At 33.4% G+C, this 23,784-nt stretch overlaps 1 protein-coding gene across 1 annotated transcript in view; it reads right to left on the reverse strand.

The window, feature by feature from the left end:
• LOC124427807 (protein dachsous) overlaps window positions 1-23,528 on the reverse strand; it is a 297,028-nt gene extending 273,500 nt beyond the window's left edge. Inside the window, exon 1 of the mRNA XM_046971123.1 lies at window positions 20,961-23,528. Coding sequence (XP_046827079.1) covers window positions 20,961-22,661 — 1,701 coding nt within the window. The 5' untranslated portion in view covers window positions 22,662-23,528. The remainder of the gene's footprint in view (window positions 1-20,960) is intronic.
• Between the last annotated feature and the right edge of the window lie 256 nt (window positions 23,529-23,784).

Consider the following 23,784-nt stretch of genomic DNA (forward strand, 5'->3'; position numbering starts at 1 on the left):
CTCGTCTCTCTTTCTTTCTTTCTTTCTATCTCGTGTAACATGTTCTTTCTCTCTTTCACCCGGTCATTCGCTCCTTCCTACCGTTTCGTTAAAATTGAAGGAAACGCGCTCGATCGCCTGGAGCCTCAGCGATACGAAATAACAGAGTACCTACTACCGAGTCCGATCATGGTACAAACACCTCCAGCTGCGGAAAGTCTTCGCTCGAGTGAATACGATAAGAAAATTTCGTCTTTTATTTTTTTTCTTTTAATTTCTTTCTTAATTTCTCCTTTTACTTTCGTGTCGCTCGGATAGGTTTATGGGATTTCGCGGGGGATGCTGGATGTTACCTTTTGGCGAACGTCCGTGTTCCGGTGGGACATTGACAGCTTTACGAGCCGTATGCTCGACCGTTTACTTACGGCTTGATACAGGCTCAAGACGTCGTGATATAAACGATACGAGCGAACGATCGAGGAATCTCAAAAATCGTGCCTATCCCTGCATTAAAGTCTTCGCTCGAGATTGAAACGATGCTATAGTATATGTAAGCGTAAAGCTTAGTTCACATAACCCTTTTATCATTGCCAACTATAGTTTGTATTAACGATTTAATATAAAGAAATCGTTTAATTGAGAGAAAAAAAAAAATGTACTCGATCATTGTACTCGATCATGATCGAGGAGATCCTTTCTTTTCTAAACGTCATCGTACATCGTGTAACTTGTACTTACTTATAACCTAACTGCATGCATGAAACGATCAGCTAATTCTTCCGATACTCTAACACGCTCGAAGAATCATATTCGCCTTTGGAATGTGCCTTTCTTCGAAGTAATACATCGCGAAAAGGAAGACTCCTTGGATCTCTCTGCATAGATTCCTGACGGAAGCGCCGTGACGTACGATCGACCGACCGTGTCGTATCTCACCACCCACTGTTAAGAGCAACGAGAACTACTGAAGGGAGAATGAACGTTGTGTAATTCAGGGACACGTGAGTAACCCGATAACTAGTTATCATAGTCGATGATAAAAAAAAAAAAAAAATATATATATATATATATATATGTATATATATATTTCTATAGCGATATAATAATAATAATACTCTTAGTTCTTTCTACTTTTAATTTTTCATCATGAATTCTTTATAAATTTAATACAAATTTATTGCCACAAATATATATTAAATATTGTCATTCGAAATATAAGATACATGTTTTTCTCGATAATTGCAACTTTTCATTCCTCTAGTACACAGAACACATAATTCATTGATATTGAAAGTCGTCTGAGTGGACTAATTTAATAAGTAATTAATCGAGAACTCTTGCACGCAATCAACGGCATGTACGATAGATTACTATACCAGTAGGACTACGTGTAAATCAGAAGGTTAGCACGAATTAGGAAGGCAAAATAATTCTCTGGATATATGAATATTTCTGTTCGACGTTATCAAGACTACGAAAGTGCACGTCAATTTATCGTTATAGAACATAAATCAATTAACATCTATATACCCGTTCTAACTTGATAGTTAAAATATAATCGTGTATTCCTTATATATACCAAACCGGAGCAATTAAAATTGGATAACGATACGATCTTTGAAATACCACGGATATCTTAAACTTTATAGTGAAAAGAATTGATAATGATCGATCGAATGAGTCGATAGACTGGTTTCCTCTCAACGTAAGAGAAGACATATTTCAACGAGCGTCTGGATGGATTCCGTTTAAATCTCCGGCTACCGTTCACAATGCTCGCTCCTGGCGACCTATTCGAGCAACAAAAGAAGATTCGATCGTGAAACAGGTTTAAGGTCGAACTTCTCCTCGTTGAGATGAGAAAAAGACAGAGGGAGACTAAGAAATAAGTTTGTAAGTATGTGCGTGTGTGTTTTAAAATAAAGACAGATTCCTTTAACTCATGTAGAAAGAAAGAGATGAAAATTAACGAGAAGGTAAGTAAATATCTATTTGATGTGACGATGACTTTCTAATATCTTAGTGAATGCATTAGAACACACGATTTTATCAGGTGCTAAGTAAACTGTCCTGTATCCATCTCTTCTCCATTCATCAAAAGATTTCAATTTAATGATAACACTATATTCAAATACAAGTAGAAACTTTCGCACAACTCTTGAAACTCTTACGTATCCCATTATGTACTTTAGTAAAGTATAGAAGAAGATAACATTGAAATTTAAGCCTTAAATGAATTCATTCCCAAAGAGAGACCTAGTCGTTAAATGAAAGGAGACTTAACTTTCTTGCATAAGACGCAAGGTTTCACGTGAATGAAAGTCTAGATTGCACAGTAGGATCAAAGTAGATCACCGTAGGTCGTCGTAACATTGATCACGAATAATCCAATAAAATTAATAATACAATATTAACGTCGTTATCGTATATATTACAATTTTCATTAATCTCATATAAAGTAAGCCCTTTATATAAAAATACATTAAGATAGTGCTGATTAATTAAATTAATAAAAACTAATTATTAAATTTTCACAAACTTTTTCTCGTTAATCCGATTTTATCGTATACAATTAATTGTTATAAAAGAAAACTAAAAGAAAAAAAAAGAAAAGAAAGAGACAATCGGTAAATATAGAGAAAGAGTGATATAGAGACAGAAAGAGAAGGAGAGAGAAAGAGAGAGGGAGAAAAAGAAACAACGTATGCACAAGATCGAACTATCGAAGTACACATGGCGGTGGTGGTCGGTGCACGCGAATGCATATACATCTCTGCCTCGTCGTTGCACTCGGGAATGCGGTCTATAGCGCGTAGGATCGAGAGCGTGTGCAAGAGAAAGAGAGAAATAGAAAATGAGAAAGAGAGATAGATAGAAAGGATGGAAAGAGAAAGAGAGACAGAGAGAAAGAGAGAGACAGAGACGGAGAAGGAGAAGACGAAGAAGGTAAGTAAGAAAGATAGAGAAAGAGAGAGAGAAAGAGAGAAAGAGAACGAGAAAAAGAGAGAGAACGAGAGAGAAGGAGAAGGAAATGGGTGGAGAGAACGACGAAGGGAAGGATAGGCACAAAGAAACAGCAAGAGAAAGAAGAAAAGGAGAGAAAGAGAGAAAGAGAGAGTGAAAGAGGAAAGAAAGAGAGAGGGTGAGATGATGAGAGAGAAAGAGAGAAAGAGAGAAAGAGAGAGAGAGAGAGAGAGATATAGAAAAGGATAGAAAGAGAGAACATGCTCGGCAGTCGTAAACGGCAACAATTGCTGCGGGCGTTGCCACTCGAAAGTCTGAGTGCCTAATGCCAGATGTCAGACGATGGTTAGAGTCATTACGTTCGTCACTTCGTACACTACGATACGCGACGAACCATCTTTTATTAAATCTGGACCAATAGTCTTTCTCCAATCGTAACAAATAAATCTTATTATTCACGAAGGAATTCGTGTAAGGTAAAAGAAAGAAAGAAAAAAAAAAGGAAGGAAGGAAGGAAAGAAAGAAAGAAAGAAAGAAAGAAAAAGAGATGTCCAACTGAAAGGATGGAAAAAATCATGAAGATTTTCAAGAGAGAGATAGATAGATAGATAGATAGATAGATAGAGAGAAAGAGAAAGATAGAGATAAAGAGAGAATGAGAAAATAAGATGGAGATAGAGAGAAGAACAAGGACGACGAAAGCTTCCTTCTATTCGTTCTTCGCTCTCTCGACCGCCTTTCTTCATTCTTAGAGGTAAAAAGACGGATGTACGAACGGACAAAAGGCAGCGTGGCTTAATGATCCTCGGTTGCCAGTTAGGACGTATTATAATGGGAGGCTTGCGCGAGGATGAATTGGAACCCGTGTCCTGGCTGCGTAGGATAAGGCACCTACACGGAGCTCTCTTCGAGCTCGTCTTCTTCGTTCTCTTCTTTAAGGCACGCAGTATAATACATGCCAACGGTAACTACTCTCTTTCACTCTCCTTCTCCCTCTTCCTCTCCTTCTCTCTCTCTCTCTCTCTCTCTCTCTTTCTTTCTCTCTTTCTTTCTCTTTCACGTACACCTACGTATTCGATACCGAACTTCAACTTGACATGATTTCCATTTTCGAGCCATTTCAATTTCGCAAGAACTAATGAATAACTTCATTTGATTTTCTTGTCGTTCTTTCTCGTTGGTATGCCGATAAAATTAATGCCCTCTCTTTCTCTCCCTCTTTCTTTCACTCTTTTTCTTTCTTTCTTTCTTTCTTTCTTTTTCTTTCTTCCTTTCACGTAAATGAAAGAGAAAAAGGAAGGTGGAAATAGCCTTAGGCTTTTTTGACTGACGTAGCATAGAACTACGTCATTGTGCTTTCGGCTTTCGATCATATCGTCGGATATTTTTAGGTGCGATCGGTGCCACCCGATCACGTCGACATCAATCATGTCAAAGGATTGCTTCCTCGTTGTTACTTATAACTCATTAGAAATTAATGCGCCTTCTGAATAGTTTTAATCATTACGATTCGTCAAAAGTTATAACTCCATGGTTACATTTCTCCGGACTAATTATTCAAAATTTCATTATATTTTGATCACTCTATCCAAGAAGATGTCTTCTTCTTCTTCTTCTTCTTCTTCTTCTTCTTCTTCTTCTTCTTCTTCTTCTTCATTTTCTTTTTTTCTTCTTTTGTTGTGACTGAATTGCCTTGAAAGAGTCAAATTTTAACTTGAATAAGCAACGTTCTCATGGCGTAAAGTACAACGAAGTACAAAGAAGAACTCAAACGGAACAAAAGGTAAAGAGAAATAGAAAGAGAGAGAGAGAGAGAAAGAGATAAAGAAAGTATCGATTCAAAGACAGAGAACTCGCGACTCTCGACTCACGAATTCGACTTCCAAAACCCGTTTCCGTTCCGAGCAGCCATAGATCGGGACCTCCTCTCTTAAGGTAGAGAAATAGCGAGAAAGAGAAAAAGAAAAACAAAGATAGATAGAAAGAAAGGGAGGGAACAAGAAACAGAGAAAAATAAAGGAGTAAAGAATAAGACGAGAATGAAAAAAAAAAAAAAAACACAAAAAACAAAAAAGACAGAAACAAAAAAAAAAAGAAAAGAAAAGGAGAAAAGAGAAGGAAAGAAAGGGAAAGAAAAGAAGAAGAAAAAAAACGGACAAAACGACAAAGAAAAATAAAACGAAAGAAACGAAGAAGCGAAAGGGGTGGAGCCATACCAAGGGGATGGAACGAGAAATCAAAAGAAAGAAAGAAAGAAAGAAAGAGAGGGAAAAAAAAAGAAAAGAAAAGAAAAATAAAATATGAAAGAACAGAAAAAGTCTGGTCCGAATACGAGATGGAAAAGGATAGAGAGAGGGGGAGGGAGGAAGAAGGTCCGACGAAAAATGTGTAATTATAATAATTATACCGTCGGGGATAACAATTATAAATCATCATTGAACTAGGCAACGGAATAAAAGAATATACTTGCTAACATAGCACATGGATTAATATATATATATATATATATATATATATATATATATATATATATATATATATATATGCACATACAAACTTTTATATATATATATATACATATATATATGTATATATGTATATGTAGAAGAGTATCGCGAAATATATTCGACGGCCATTGCAGAAAAGAGGCCACGAATGCATCTGTGTGCGGGCCAAAGCGGTCGATTGAAAAATGTACTCATTTATTCCTTGCAATTTCCATCGGCATTCGGCGGCACCTTCTCTCCTTCTCTCTCGCTCTTTTTCGTTGCGAAGATAAAAAGGTGGCATCCGAGAGACCAAACGTAGGAGGAGGAAGAAACCTTTCTTTTATCTCTCTCTTTCTCTCTCTCTCTCTCTCTCTCTCTCTCTCTCTCTCTCTCTCTCTCTTTTCATTTCTTTTCTTTCTTCTTTTTTGTTCTTTTATTTTTCCTTTTTTTTTCTTCTTTTCTTTTTTTTTTTTTTTTCTTTTGGTATGAATCCCTTTTTCTTTCATTTCGTCCACGCTTCGCTCGGTGTTATGAATGACAGACGCTTCGTCACAGAGCCAACTACCTCGCATCTCGACCTTTAGCTATACTCTTCTCTTTTATCTTTTTCTCTTTCTCTTTCTCTTCCTCTTTCTTTTTCTCTTTCTCCTTCTTCACTCCTTTTCTCTCCTTTTTCATCTTCTTCTTCTTCTTCTTCTCCTTCTCCTTCTTCTCCTGGTCCTTCTCTTTCTCCTTCTTCTTCTTCTTCTTCTTCTCAACAACTTCCTTCTTCTGGCACAGTCCTCAGAACAGAGATCCACCTTCTCTAATCTCCGTGACAAACCCAACGATCGTATCGCTCGAACTCGCGAAAGGGCGACGCTTCTGTGGACTCGATATCGTTTCAAAGGAACGACCCACCCAAGGTGATACAAGAAGATTCGATAGATAGGTGTCTCTTTCTCTCTCTCACACACGCACACACACACACACTCTCTTATTTTATATCTTTTTTACTACTTTCACTCTTATTTCCTAGTTCTATCTTAACTTTTACAAATTTCGAAAACTTTTACGTATGTATGTATATATTTATGTATGTATGTATGTATGTATGTATGTATGTATGTATGTATGTATGTATGTATGTATGTATGTATGTACATATGTATATTATGTGTCTACATATACTTTCGTAAGAGACTTTGTCAACTTGATTAATTTAATCCGACAGATCAGAGATTATAAACCTCCTTAAAAATTTCTATAATAAATTATTCTCATACTTTAGAAATTAATCTTTCTTCTATTTGTTTGATATTTAAAAAAAAAAAAATCGCTTCACCATTTGTATTCGAAAAGTACGATTAATTAATCATTTTTAAAATATCGTTCATAGGTCGATAAATCTTTTAATACGATATCATTTTAATAGAATCCCTTAAGTAAATTCGATTAGAAGTTTTGACTAAGTAAATGAAATTAGTGTATTATAGATATAAGCTAATAATATTAGCATAATAGAATTAACATTATAATTATCGTAATCTATCACGAATATATTATTAATTGTTATTATTATATGTTTCAAAAAATTATGGTTATGTCTAATATAATAAAACATTTTTACGTTTATCTAACATCATATAATATCGATTATTAATTAATATTGTAATAATTAATATTAATCAGAGAAAGAGTGAGTGTGTGTATATATATATATCAATTCTAATTGAGAATAAATATATTATTACTATCGAATATTAATTCATTTTAATATTAAATTAAATTTAATTAACAATTGTAATAGAATTTCTATTCGAATTTAAAGAAGCGCACGAGATAATTACGTAGTACCAATTAAACTAAATATAGAAATTGTAGAATAATTTATTACGTAGTTAAGAAGAAGATAATAAAAATTAATATCACTGTAACCTTTATACGCGTTATAAACATTATGTAGTAGTTTAAAATGAATAAGAGGATATGTATGTAAACAAAACGAAGAGACGCTTGGGCGTTCGACCTTGGCCCAAGAAGAACTCTCTGTATTGTTTCACATCAATCAAGCGTAGTACTCGATCCTGTTAAGACGTATTTAAACTCGCTCCTTCTTCCGAATTTTCTACGATATTAATTTTATACAAAATTAGCTTCTCATTTACATTACACATACTGTATTTTATTTTCGAGTCAATAATTTATAATTTATTAATCATAATCAATCATATTTCGTGTCATATTCGACTTCCGTAAGTGTATATTATATATATATATATATATATATATATATATATATATATATATATATATATATTATATATATATACATACATGGTCCTTGCATACATATATACACATTTATATACGCAAATACATGAATACATTCATTATATATACACGCATACTATACATATATAATCTTATTCGATATTAATAATACTCTGATGAATTTTTCAAGTTATGATATACATACATACATACACGTTTATTATACACGCATATTATACATATTTAATCTTATTCAGTATTAATAATGTTCGTGAATGTATTAGGTCACAATTCATCATGTTCAACGAATTTATGAAGCTGAGCATATTGGACAGTAGCAATCAAGTCGTATTTAATAATCGTAATTAGTCGTACAAGTATGATAACTTGTCCGGAATATTTAAATAAATTACATCATAAGAATAAACTTATTAATGAAATTACGATCATTTTTATTTCATGGCTATTCCATTCTAAAATATTTGTCAATGAATGAAAACGTAAACGTAAACGAAAACAATCAAACATTTAGTTTTCTTATGTTATTACGACTTCAAATATTATCATAGCTTTTATAAGATGTATTATATGAAGAGCTTGGCAAAGGTGGATGTAAACAAAAGGAGAACTGACAAGTACTGGCAAAAGAAGATGTAAACAAAACGAGAGATGCAGTCATGTTTATCCTTGACCCGAGTAAGACGTTCACTACGATCTCATTCAAACGTAATACAAATCAATAATACGTAAGTACATATTATATATATATATATATATATATATATATATATATATATATACTTGTGATCAACAAATCGTGACTCATACATATATCTTATGTATTTTCTAAATTTCAAAATGGATCTCCATACGCAGCTACCTCCTTGTGGTGAGATCTGGTAACCGGTATTGCCTACGGTGTTCATATATATGGTGCAACGTAGGCACTGCCGGGCGAATGGCTGACGTTCGTTGCATTAGAAAAATCCTTAGCTTTTTCATTTTATATTTTATCAGAATAAAAAGAATAATATACGTTACGATTTATCATTAATTTTTTTTCTTTTATTATCAATGTAAATTAATCTAAATTAAAAAATTTTGTTTATCAATATAAATGAATAAATTAATGTGATAATTTATTTATCGATATAAATTAAAGTAATAGAAAATTCAAGATACATAAAAATTCCATTTAATTTATTCTTATAGATCAGAATTTAATTTATTACTGTTTCTCGTTTAATTTTACTTTAATGCTATATCTATTTAATTATAGATATTTATGCAATTAATATATTTCTATAAACATATCCCTATTTTCGATTAGATCTATATTTAAATGATAGATTGAAACATTTATATCGTTCGTACTTTTCCTAAAATTTATTTTAATATAATATTAAAATTATACAGTATACATCTTTTGAATACTTTCTTTTCCATTATTTTATCATTATTAAAACATACGAAAGAAAGTAGTACAGGTTCAAAATACATCGAATCAAAAGATTTAAATAATACAATTTATAAAATAAAATGTTATTTTATACTACAAAAATACTACATTACAGTTTGCTTTGACGAACATTTAATGGCACACTTTCTTCGTGCCATTTTTTTTTTTTTTTTATTTAGTTGATAAGTCTTCAGTTGTGATCGCGTGCAATGCGATCTTAGAGTCAGTGCTTGTACGAAAAAGTTATAATTTTTGCAACTTATTCAGTTGCTTTAAAAATTCAATCAAATCGCGAATCAGAGTCAGTGTTGTTCGCCGAATAAAATATCTCGGTCGTGTTAATAAATCAATAGAAAAAAATGTATGTAACATTCTCGTTAAAATAATTTGTTCGCCGCGTTATTAGATTCATTAGCACACTTTCGGCCTATTCGTTAGAAGAGGATTGATTGCGTTGCGATAATTATTGTAATGGTCGAAAGTGTGAATTTAAAAATTCATCCTCTTCATCTTTATCGACGAATGTAAAACTTCGTCCGGATACAATAACATGTAAGTATATTTCTTTCCTTTAATCATTATTTCTCCGATTCATTGATCAAATCAAATATTTTTGTAATTATTTTCATTCATTAAAGATATTCCTTTTATATGGAGCATATAATTAATTCTTTTTTTGTTTTCTTTATACAATTTTAATAATAGCACAATCAACGTATCATCGATTCAACAATAATTTCGATCAACTTCACGATATCATTCGACCAACGTCGAAGGGGGACGAGTGTTTTAGAGCCATCGCAGAACTTCTTAAGTAGTAAGTGAAAATTTTGAAGTTCCTCTGGTGCCCATCATGCCGAGGATGAAAGGTCCATATCGGCACGGGTTACTAGTTGTATTCGCAGATGTCTCATTGTCCGAAACGAGCAAAAGTGACCGTGATTAAGATCTTTGATTTTATTCACGAGTGGTTCCCTATATGTGTAGTTAGCTCTTTTCTTGTGAATTTTTTATTATTATTATATAGATTTCAGGCTAGGATCTTCTCGTTTAAAAATCGTTTAATTAACAGTGCTGTTAATTAGCACTTTTTTCTCCTTTCGTTTTTCCTCGCGATATTAATAATGAAATCGGGCATTCATTTACCCGATTTCGTCCAAATAAAGCATATAACGTGATTCATGTTACATGCATTGCTTCGTACTTAATCTATTTAATCGCGATTTACTTCGATATTTTGATATATCAATGATATATAAATGAGCAAGAAGACAAAATCCCTTTTCGCGACGGATAGATTCTGTCAGTCAAGTGGTGAATCATAATTCCGTTCTTTCATTAGAACAACCATTTGATGAAAGGAATCGTCCGAGGTTATTTTTTATTACAAATTAAATATTTCAATAAATATTTTCTCCTAATCCAATTTCATAACCGCATAATTTGTATGTATATATACGAGATATATACATATTTCATATCTACATATCAACACAGCTACCGTGGGTCGCTCAAAGACCCTTATGCGGTGTGCAATGTAATAGAATTGTATAAGGTTTTTTGCAACTCTAATTTTACCACGACGTGGTGTAACTATTATAACTATTATCATCATCAACTCCCTCTCCCTCTTCCTCCTTTTGTTTGAGTCCTTGCTAATAAGGTAAGCAATGAGACTCATAGAGTCACAGCCCGTTTAGGCCTAGTTTATAAGTTAATCATTTTTTAGTTGAGGATTTTCAGCACTAATTGTACTAATACCCGTTTCTCCCTTTCCCTCCCCCCATACTTTCTGCGTTCTCATCTATGCGTTTACCCAGGTGTTACTCGTTTGGGTGAGAAACAGTCAGTGTGGGTTTTTAATTTTAAATTTCCATTTTAGCGGCTGTCATTGTGCTGGTGATTGCACGGTGTACCTTGCACTTGTATGTGCGTTTTAGGTGATGCATTGTACATCGTTTCGCGATAATTTTTTCTAATAAATTAATAATAAATAAATATCTTATTATATTAATATCGTTTTGCATAGTTACCACATGTTTCTGTGGAAAATTTTAAATACTCGTATATATTACTAGTATCCATGTATATACTAGTATGTACTAGTATTTTTGCTTTAGTCATATATGCAATAATCATTAGCCATGGCAGTCGATTACAGCAATTGGTACGTACTCCTAATACATTAGAACAATACGCGTTTGAACTGGGGTGTCGGAGGTGCCCCGGGGCATGCTCTCTAGTGTAGGCTTTTGCACCCTGGTGGCATGTGAGAGAACCGTGGAGCGTATGTGTTGGTGTGAATGCTTTGCACTTTTTAAATATAGATAATAGGCAGGCAGGTAGCATACCTTTTTCTGAGTGAATGTCCAAATTTTAAATAAGTAGGTAGGGACCGGAAGACGCTGGATCCGATTCTCATTCAGGAATAAGAAGTCCCGTCTCCGGGGATTTGTGAAGTTTTAGCAAATTTTACGATCATTCAGCATGTCTGAATTATCTTTTATTCCTTTCTTTCTTTTTCTTTTTTTTTTTTTTTTTTTTTTAGATTTTTTGCTGACACTTTGCATTGCGCAACGTATCAGTATCAAAACAGTTCGAAAAACTTTGCACTCAATGAGAACATTAGATGCATCCCATATATTTTCAACTTAGCAAAGGATTTTGAATTTGTTCGATACTTAGTTATAAATTAACGCTTGCACTCCGCGATTCTTGAAATATTTTTTATATATTTTTTTTCTATAAAATCTATATATTTATTGTGATCTTGAAATTTTATAACTCCATAATATATACGAGATATATACATATTTCATACCTACATGTCAATACAGGTACCGCGGGTCGCTCAAAGGCCCTTATGCGGTGTTTAATGTATTAGAGTTATATAAGGATTTTTGCAATTCTACTTTTACCACGATGTGGTAACTATTATGATATCATCATCATCATTATTATCATCCTTCTCCTTCTCCTCCTCCTCCTCCGTTTGTATGAGCCTTTGCTCAAATTAGAATCTACTTGTATACTTAAAATGGAAATGTTGCAATTCTCGTGGTTTTAACTTTTTACCAAAACTATTTTCATCTTTTAAGTGCAAGCAGTTAATCTTAGTTTGTAATAGGTTCAACGATTAGAATGAATATCATGTCTGCTGGAGCATTCGATTAAATGTGCCTGTGTAATTGTGCACGATTGGTGGATTCTTTGAGTCCATTGATTGTCCGCAGGCTAGGATAGTTTTACGGATTAATTCAAATATTTATATATCAATTTTTTATTTTTATTTAATTTTTGTTTTTTTTTTTTTTTTAATTAAAGAAATAAATAAATAAATAAAGGTCACTAGAAAATCGAGACGCATTCAGGTAGAATAGAAAACGCAGTTGAGAATACGTGTTGGGACTCGTCAGTGCCGTTCGGGGTGATTCATTCGCGAATTTTGCCATACTTCAGTGATTATACTAATTAGAAGAAATCGATACTTTACGTCGCAAACACTTACCGCTCGTTAGATTAAGTAATAGAAAAAAAAGAAAAAACCAGCGAATATGTTTTTTTTACTTCCCAATAACCCTTTAGCTTTGCGATTATGGCGTCTCGTTCAATGCGTGCGTTAACACGAGTGGTTTGAGTATTGTTGCGTAAAGTGAGATCAGGTCGGGATTAGGTCGATTTAGATTAGGGACGTTTTCATTCTTATAGTATAATCAACTGCAGTATGTCAATTTTTGTGGGTGCATTGTTTTGAACGGTAGGGCGTTTTTTTGATGCGTAAACTTATCTTGCGTCGCACGTAAGGAATGCTCCAATGCAGTGGTTAGGGCACGAAGCAAGAAGAGGCTATATGCTGAAGAGGCCCCCACAAACTGTGGCTCAAGAGGGCAACTATCGACTACAAGTCATTTTTCTAAGGTTGATGGTATGTCGAACCCTTCGTTAATGGCTTGTGGTCTTATCAAAATCCCTTTTACCCTTTTACCACGTTGTCACTTATGCTCGTAGTAGTTTGAACCTGGATGGAGATGATGGACCATTCCATCTCCTTGTCAACGACGTTCAGCACTCGTGTTCGCAAAAAGTAGAATATTTTGAAAATTAGAATCAAGCTTTTGAAATTTCTTTTCTTTTTTTTTCTCTTTTTTTTTGTTAATTAATAAAATCATTGCTATTTTCTTATTAAATTAAAAGTCGAGTCATTGCAATTTTTCTTATTATATTAAAAGTCGAGTCATTGCTATTTTTTTTTTCTTTTTTTTAAATTCGAGCCATTGGTATTTTTCTTATTAAATTAAATTTCGAGTCATTGCATTTTTTCTACTTTTCTTTTCCTTTTTTTTCTTTCTTTTTTCTTCTTTTTTCATTAAATTGAAATAGAGTCCTTGCACTTTTATCTTCTTAAGAGAGAGTCTTGTCTTAGATTTGTAGTTTGAACAAATTAGAGTCACGTCCGTTAAATATTATGTGGACGTTATGGCCTGCAGCAACATTGTACTCAAGAGTGCACCTGGATACCTAAGCGTGTTGATTTTTAATTCAGAATAATCATATATTTTTTTCTCTTTTTCATAACTGCACACTGTGTATGTATATATACGAGATATATACATATTTCATACCTAGGTGTCAATACTGCATTACCGCGGGTCGTTCAAAGATCCTTATGCGGTAAATAATAACGTAGGATTGTAAAACCATTTTTATAACTTCCTACTTTTACCACGAGTTGTAAAATGACTCATATGTGGTAACCATCATCATCATCATCATCATCATCATTATCATCCTTTTGTAGTCTGATTCTAATTATTCTAATTATTCTGATTATTCTGATTATTCTGATTATTCTGATTATTCTAATTATTCTGATTAAAAATCTACAAGACTTGATATATACATCCAAAAAGGACATGCCTGCATTCAGAAATGCAGATGAATATATTATATCAAGGATATACATTTCTCATTCAGAATGATCAAAATTAAATAAATAAATGAATGCACTAACAAAGATACTTAATGAACCAATATTTAAATATTTCAATCTCTCACAATATTTCTTCTTAAGAAATTAAAATTGTCTAACAATAAAAAAGAGAACATTTTATTTTACTATATATACAATAATTAACTTATATTTAAATGGTGCAAATGATAGAAAAAAATTTTTGAATCATTCTGATAAGAAATATATAAATCTTGCTAGATGAATAAAATGAAACAAATGGCTGCCAGCATTCAGGAATGCATATTAAAATATGTCAAGGGTATACATTTTTATTCCAATATTATCTATAAATGAATATAAAATGAGTGAAATACTAAGTATATATATGAGAAAAAGAGAGAGAGAGAGTATTTTTATTATAAATATATATATGATAATTTCATAAGAAATGCTAAGAAGATATAATGGATAATATAAAGATTATTAATAATTGTTTATACATATATGAAATAAATATAATTATTTTTTGGAATAAAAATACATAAGTCTTGGTATATAAATGAAGCGATTGAAATTTCTTGCCTGCACTCAGAAGTGCATATGATGAGTTCACAGTAAGTACATGCCTGCATACAGGAATGCAGATGAAAATATAATAGTAAGTATATACATTTCTCGTTCTGAATGATTAAAAATACGTAAAAGTATGCACTAATGAAAGTATGTATTAAATAAATATTTAAATATTCCAGTCACGATATATATTCTATTATTTTCAAGAAATAAAAATTATCTAACATTAAATAAAAAATTTAACTTTATTCCATATATAATATTTAATTTATATTTAAATGGTACAGATAAATAAAAAGAAAATTTAAAACATTCTGATTAGAAATATATAAGCCTTGCTAATTGAACGAAATGAAAGAAATAACAGCCAGCACTCAGGAGTGCATAAAATATATCAAGAGTATACATTTTTATTACAAATTATTTAAATATAACTATCAAATGATAAAGTTCTAAGTATATAAGAAAGTATTTTTATATTACATATATATATATATATATATATATATATATATATATATATATATATATATATATATATATATTTGAATTATTCATAAAAAATATAAGGAAGAAATAATGAATGATATGACAATGATTCTTTTAAGAAATGTTTATACATATATGAAAGAAATATTATTTTTTGAAATAGAAAGGTATAAATCTTGGTATATAAATAAAAAGGCTGTCCCATACTCAGGAGTATGGATGATAATAATTCAGAATAGGAGCAGGACTGCATTCAGGAATGCACCTGTGTATTCTCAAGCATATAGATTTTTATTTTAAAATAATTATTAATTTTTTTATATAATTGTTATAATAAATAAGTAATTTTCTCTTTATCTTTTTTTTTTTTTTTTTTTTTAATATGAATTATTATAATTGCATATTGTGCATGATATATACATATTACATACCATGAGTTGTAAAATAACTCATATGTGGTAATAATCATCATCATCATCATATTATTATTTTATTGATTATTTCGATTATTCTAATTCTAATATTATTCTGATTAAAAATCTATAAGACTTGATGAAGAGTTACGTTTCGCAATTGGATGCATTTAGGAATGCATATGCGAAAAAAGAAATGTTTGTTAAAGTCAACAGTAGTGATCAAGTAATTAGATGAAATAAATTAATAAAAAATATATTTGTTAAAATATAAATTCACAAAAACTATTTATAAAATGAAATGAAGAAAATATTTAATATACGTGAATCTGAAATTGTGAAAGTGTTCTACTTTTTCTTTTTTTTCTTTTATTATAGTAATAAATTAAAATAGTGTCTTGTAAATGATGTAATATGTACATGGTACACTTGATGTAACCGTATACTACGCGTTAAGTATTAAGCATTATAAAATAAGATATTGTATTTATTGATTAAATATATATTTGATCTCGATATGATTGCGGTTATGGCGATATACTTAATTGCGTATGCATTTTGTAAAATAACACAAGACACAGTATATTTTGCATATCATTTTTTAAACGCGATCTTATTTCATCTCTTGAATATTTTTTTAATATTCACATTTCTTCTTTTTCATAAATGTATCTTGAACAATTTTCCCCAACATATTTTCTATAATAACTACGTCAATGTATTTAATTTCGTTTGTTGTTTACATTGTATTTAATTATTGACAACATTTTGTACTTGTACATTTATTAAAAGTCACGTGCAATATTTGTTTTACTTTAAAAGCTAAGCACATTTTGTAATGAATCGAGAATTTTAATGTATTTATTTTTTCTTTTTTTTCTTTTTTTCTTTTTAATTCTGGTTAAAAAATGCTTTTTATCATTTACTGTGTGCTTCCATTGCTAGCTAAAGTCATAATTTGTATTTATTAAATTTTTACAAATGGAAGTTTTCGGTGACGTATTCAAAAAATTTTATTTTTACCACACATCCCCTTTTATATAGTTATCTGTTGCAGAGTACTTTATATTTGCAAATTTCGAAGATGGATGAAATATTAAATATAGGATAAAATTCAGGTAAAACACTGAACTATCAAAAATGATCATTCATAAATTTCTCTCTCTCGTTGGATACAAACAATAATGTAAATAATAATATTATAAGGTTTGTAATACATATGGCATGAAATAAATTAATAGAAATTTGTAAGTGCATTATAAAATTTTAATATTACAGCTGTTTCAGATGTTCCAATTGACTAATGGTTAAGAAATTAAGAATAAAATATGAACAAATATAAATTTGATGAATGAGTTGATAATGGACGATGTATTTTCTTACGACTACTTTTGTTTTCATTCTATTTTTATTGGAATTTTCAAGAATGTTTTTATTTAATCAGAACGGTAATTTATGTTTCAAGAAATACAACATAAATTGCAATTGTTCGTATTTCATCGATTGAAATTTGTAATCTCATTGAATGAAATAATTATTCATGAACTTGTTTAATTGCAATATATTTTCAGATAATAATAATATGCTAAATATCTTATGTTCACAGAAATCTTATGTTGGCTGCTGATTTATCATATGAAATTCGTATATATTATTATTTTAATTGTACATATAAAATTATAAAATGTTTTAGATATTTTTCGTTCACAAGTTAATTGCTGATCTATTATATAAAATTTAATTTATTATATTTTTATTTTATTTTATTTTATATAAAATATTATTTTATTTGTATATATTAAATTATAAAGCGCTTTAGATATTTTATATTTACAGCTTTCCTGCCGATCTATTATATGGAATTCATATATTATTTTGACTACATATATTAAATTATAAAACGCCTTTTAAATGTTTTGTTATCACAGGTTGAAATTCATGTATTATTTTAATTGCATATTAAATTATAAAATATTTGAAATATTTTTTATGTTCACAGATTGACAGATGAATTATTATATGAAATTGCAGAAATATAATAAGATAAAACATATAATATTAGTTTAAGATAATATATGTTTATTATGAAAATATTTCTTTCCATATTCTTATTTATCAATGTTTAATAATTTTATATTTCAGTTTTAATATAATCATTATCAAGATATTTTAGGATTAGATTTGGAATAGAGTATCAAAATTAAGGTCTCTCTTCCTTAATCGGGTAGATAGGTCGATATCAAACATTTCATAAATTTTCATCCAACTTAAATTAATTGGGAAAAAATTGATGATTTGTTTCGCGATTGCTTTTGCTTTTGCTTTATTTTTCTAAATTAATTAAATATATGTTGTTATTAAAAAATAAATTATATTGTATTAGCAATAGAGTCATAGCTCGTGGGTCTCCGTAAGCAGCAACCTCCAAGTGGTGAGACCCGGGCAATCGATATTAGTTGCGATTTATTTATTTATTTATTTATTTATTTATTTATATATATAAAATATAACGCAAGTACTGTCGAGCTAATGGCTGCATTTAAATTCAATAATAAGTAATTACAAAAAAATTGACATGTGTTCAATCATGATTTAAATATCTTTTGGAATTATTTAAACTACAATTCAATGTGAATCTCTCTTGTCGTTCTGATTGTACGTGTGCGTGCGTGAGTGTGTATGTATGTGTATACGTATGTGTTTGCGCTCTTTTAAACGCTCGGAGAAGCGTGTAACGTTTTATGTCATAATTATAGCGATACCGATCCGACCAGGGGAAAATTAGTCATCGGCATCACCTCGAGCGTTACTTCAGACTTTCACCCGAGATCGTTGAAAGAAAGAAGAAAGAAGAAAGAAGAAAAAAGAAAGAAAAAAGGAAAAAGGGAAAGAAGGAAGGAAGAAAGGAAGAATACCAAGAAAGAAAATTTGTGCATCACTCAAAGGGGAACACTTGCAAAATTCTATTTTATTCCTTTTACCTCGACGTTGACTTTACTACGAGCCGGTAGTACGACAACTTCGTTATCGTACAAACTCAAGTTGGTATAGTGTTACTTTCGACGATTACGTCGAACGTAATACGATCATTCGTAAAAGGCGACGAGTACTATACCGCGTAATCCCCTTTATGAAACCGGCCGATATCTCAAATTTCACAAACACAGAAGTCAACGTCCCACCCTCTACTCTTTAACGTTTAATTCCTTGACGATATTCGAGGCGAACCTTCGATCGAATTTTTTTCTTTTCTTCTCTCTCTCTCTCTCTCTCTCTCCTACTCTCTTTCTTTCTTTCTTTCTTTCATTCTTTCTTTCTTTCTTTCTTTCTTTTTTTTTCCTCTCATTCTCTCCTTGAGGCCGCCCTCACCTTTTTATCCTGCATTGGAGGCCACGTATGCGCATGTAATGCAACAGGAAGAAACATCGATATCGTAACGACACGTTCGACTCGTTTCGGTGAAGAAACGTCGCTTCGAATTTTAACTTCATCGACTATCTGATACCAATCATTTTTTCTTTTTATTAATATTTTATTATTTCAATTTCGTTTTATACTTAGTACTTCTACGTCTCTCATTTATGATATATTTATTATTCATTAATTATATAATTAGTTTGAACGATATATTAATTATTAAGATATTATTAAATAATATCAATACGTTTGGAATGTTTCACGTTGAAGTTTCATTTAATTAAATAACACTATCGAGAATAATATTTAAAACATTGAAAATTATTGTTGGATTTAAACTATCCTCGATTGGTCTTTCGATTTTGCATTTAGTTTATTCTCATCCGGTATTGAAATTTATCGGACGCACCATATAAGAACGGAGAAAGGCGCATTGGGAGGAGAAAGTAAAAGATATCGACAACGGTAGTCGTAAGTATGCGAACTCTATTACGCCAAGGACATCATAAATATAAAGAATAAAAAGAGATGGTTGATATGAAAGAAAGAGAAAGAAAAGAAAAAAAAAAAGAAAAAAAAAGAAGGAAAAGAGAAAGATGAAGAGTAAATAAGAAGAAAAAGAAAGAGAAAGAGAATTGACTTGTTAACTTAAATTATTACACGAGAATTTTTACACGTCGATTATTAAACGAATAATATTACAATAAATATTATTTCTTTTGAATATAATCGATAGATAAAATTAGAAATAATAATAATAATAATGATGATGATGATGATGATAAAAATTGTATAGATAATGATAATAATAATAATTGGATGTTATTTTGTTATATTTAAAGTATGATGTTGGGTTCGCAGAAAGTAAAGGTACGTTCCTGAACGATTCACGTACCGTTTCGTCCATACTCGATAGGTTTCCTCATTCACGTTCCTTCGAGAGTAGTATCGTATTCACTCTCCTTCTCCAGAGTTGTCGAGGTACGCGACGAATGCGAACGACCGTATGGATTCGCTCGAACGAACGTGTGGACTTTACTATCGAACTCTCGATTTTCCACGATAGAGTGCAGTGATCGATAATACTCCTTAACGGTTTACAAGTTATACTAATTGCACTACGCTCCGGGGAAACCTTTCGATTCGATAACCAATTATGGTTTTCCCAGAGAGAGAGAGAGAGAGAGTGAAAGAGAGAGGGAAAGAGAAAAGTATAGTTTAAGTACTATCGTTGCTCTTTAGATATTTATTAGTATTTATATATCTGCATTAGTGTCTATCAAATTAAACGGAATGTTTGAAATCTTTGGATGGATGATTTATTTCTGTGAAAAAATTTTTACCAAATAAACGTTTTTTCTACTATGTCGGCTACTATTAAAAGTAAATATTACAGTAGAAAAAAAATAGTAAAAAAATATATCGTCACGAATCTCATTATTAAATTATTTCATCCATGTATGAGTTAAGTCGTTTCTTTTTTTTTTTTTTTTTTTTTTTTTTTGATTGATCTTACTATACTAAAAATTTTGATCCGTGGCACTCGATTAAATTTTTAATAAATCCTAAACTTATGAATACTTTGAAATAATCAAGATCCACGATCTAAGTGAGAATTTTTCATGGCTCGAAGAGAAATAAGAACGACGTAGAAGTTAAAATTTGGACGTAAGATCAAAAACACGGTTCATCGTTAAGCAAAGGATTCAAGGAATTCGAAATGTTGCCTTTCACTCGAGTATTTTATCGCACCGATTGACTTTTATCCTTCTAATAATTATACGAACGTGGTGGGTAACTCGCCATTGGCAAAGTAGCTATTAAAAGGTAACACTTTGCTGATCAGGAACGATCCCTTTCACGAAAGTATTCGTAATAAGGAAATGGCAAAGAAGATTGAATCGCAAAATTCAGGTTTTGTCGAGAAGAAAAAAAGAAATGAATAAAAAGGACTGTGGTGGAGAAAACGATACCTTGAGAAAACAGCGTCCAACTGGCATATCCTCCGGCACAGTGGCATTGTAGAGCGGCTTCTCGAAGATGGGTTCGTTGTCGTTGAGATCGTGAACCGTAACACGAACTGTAGCACTACTACTGAGAGGTGGACGTCCAGAATCAGTGGCTACAACTATGAGAATAGGAGCTGGGTCAGCTTCGCAATCGACATGGCTGATCGTACTGATCAATCCTGAGGTCTCGTCGATGGCGAACCAAGTGGAATTACGTATTGAGTATCTTACTGCTGAATTGGCACCTTCGTCCAAGTCGGTAGCGAGAACTCGAAGGACCGATGTACCTGGCTCGGAGGCTTCGAGGAGATGAGCCTCGTAGGTGTCACGTTCGAATTTTGGCGCGTTATCGTTAACGTCGGTGACTAGTAGCTTGAAATTACGAGTCGCTCTTAAGGGTGGTGTACCAGCGTCCGTAGCTTCAACCGAAAGTTCGTAAACTGGCTTCTCCTCTCGATCGAGCGGTCTCTCAACTACGACTAAGTAGATTATATTATCTCTTGTAGCCAAACCAAAGTGTCCTTCGCCACCGGTCAACGTGACCGTCGCATTTGAATATTCTGTCCTCGAGTCAGGATCACTGACCGATATCCTTGCAACGAATTCGCCCGGTTGAGCGCTCTCGCTGATCTTAGGTGTGGCGTCGTCCGAGAGAAAGATCACCGTGATCGCCGGTTGATTGTCGTTGACGTCGGTGACACGGACGGACAGAAAAGCGCTCGCTTCGAGCGGCTGAGCACCCCGATCTCTCGCTACGATCACCAACTCGTGACGATCCTTCGACTCGAAGTCCAACGCCTTGTTCACGTAAACCATACCGCTCTCCGGATCAATACGGAACATCTCGCCGCGATCGGATTGTCTACGATTGATCGAGTACTCGATCCGACCGTTTTCACCGGCATCGGCGTCGCTAGCGTTCACGGCTAAGACCGGCGTGCCGACGGTCGCGTTCTCCGGCACGCTCGCCGCGTACCGAGTCTGATTGAAGATCGGCGGATTGTCGTTGACGTCCTGCACCGTCACGTTCACGTGCAGCCTCGAGCGTAACGCTGGCGAGCCCCCGTCGAGAGCCTCGATCACGAGACGGTAGTTGGAGCGAGCTTCGCGATCCAACGTTCCGCCGTTCTGAAGATCCAGATAGAGAACGCCGTCGCGACCGCGATGCTGCGACAACCTAAACGCCTCGCCGTCGTTACCTGAAACGATCTCGTAACGTTGCGTCGAGTATTGACCGAGATCAGGGTCTTTTGCCGGTGGTAATGCACGTTTCGCGTCTCTCGGTGAATTCTCTGGAAACTCAACGTCTACTCGATCTACAGGAAAGGTCGGTGCGTTGTCGTTCTCGTCCAATACCTTTACCACGACCTTTACGTTCTGCGGTAAGGAGACCAAAGTATAAGACGGCCTTGTCTCACGATCTAATGGCACCCTGGTCTTAATCTCACCCGTTGTCTGGTCAACCGTCAGATCAGCGTCCACTGCTGATCCTGAGACCGAAACTACCAGATACGGAGGGTTCTCCGCGTCGATGAAGCCCACCCTGGTGCCTGGCCGAGCGTTCTCGGAAACCTCGAAGCATCTGACCAGCTCGGACCGCGTGCCCGGGGCGAGGCTCGCTCCCAGGACGAGGAACAACAGTAGCAGGTGCCTTACCGGCCGCATCCTGGCCTCCTCCCGGCCTCCTCCTGCTAACCGCCTCTTCCTCTCTCTCTCTTTTCTCTCCTCTCTCCTCTCTCGCTCCTTCTACTCTGCTCTACACTCCTCTCTCCTTTTATTATCTCGACCCTTCCATCCTTGGACCGATCCTTCAACGACGGTATATCCTCCTCTTCCTCGCTTCCCTCTTCTTCTCCAGGATCTTCCACCTTGTCTAACTTCCACCTCCGACTACTCCAAACTTCTCTCTCTCTCTCTCTCTCTCTCTCTCTCTCTCTCTTTTGATTTTTCTCGATCTATCTATTTCTCTTGATTCTCCTAGATTTCTTTTTTATCACCTTTCCAGTCAAATTTTATCACCCACCAGCACCAACCACCAAACACAATCACCTCATCTCTCTTTCTCTCTCGATCTTCCTTCGTCCGCAACGACTCAACACACACTTTCCGATGAACCTCTTTTTCCAGCATAAAATATAGAACTGCTTTACCCTATCATCCGTAGTCACTGTCACCGAGCATATACGCGCCGCGAGATATCGTACATTCCTCGCGTTAGATCCACCGACGATAACCGGATGGTCAACAAGACCGGTCGCGAACCTGGCGCGATCCTTTCGCTTCTCCTCCGCCGCTCGTCATCTCGTACCAGCTTTGCGTTCCGTTCTACCTGGTACGAGGAACGTCCGAGACGATGCTCGGCTTATCCAACGGCGCTTGTATCATAGAAAAGGATCCAGACTCGAGCGGGAGTGAACGACCGAAAGGATCCAGGGTCGTGTCTGCTCCTGAACTCGCACGAAACCGCTCACTCGCGACGAGATAACCGATACAAGAACGATACGAAAATTGCGATTTCCGCGGCTACCGATCTCTTTCTTTGCTTTCTCTCCTGATGGACTCTTTTAATAGGACCGGACTATGTCCACGATGTGCGTTTCAATCGTGTATCTTTTCGTAACACCTTAACTCCTTGTACGTGTAAAAATATAACTATATATATATACATATATATATATATACATGCGTACATACATACATACATACATACATATATACATACATATATATATATATATATATATACATATACACACGTACATACGTACGTAAAGATATCCACGAAAAA

This window comes from Vespa crabro, chromosome 11 (genome assembly GCF_910589235.1).
Source record: "Vespa crabro chromosome 11, iyVesCrab1.2, whole genome shotgun sequence".
NCBI lineage: Eukaryota > Metazoa > Arthropoda > Insecta > Hymenoptera > Vespidae > Vespa > Vespa crabro.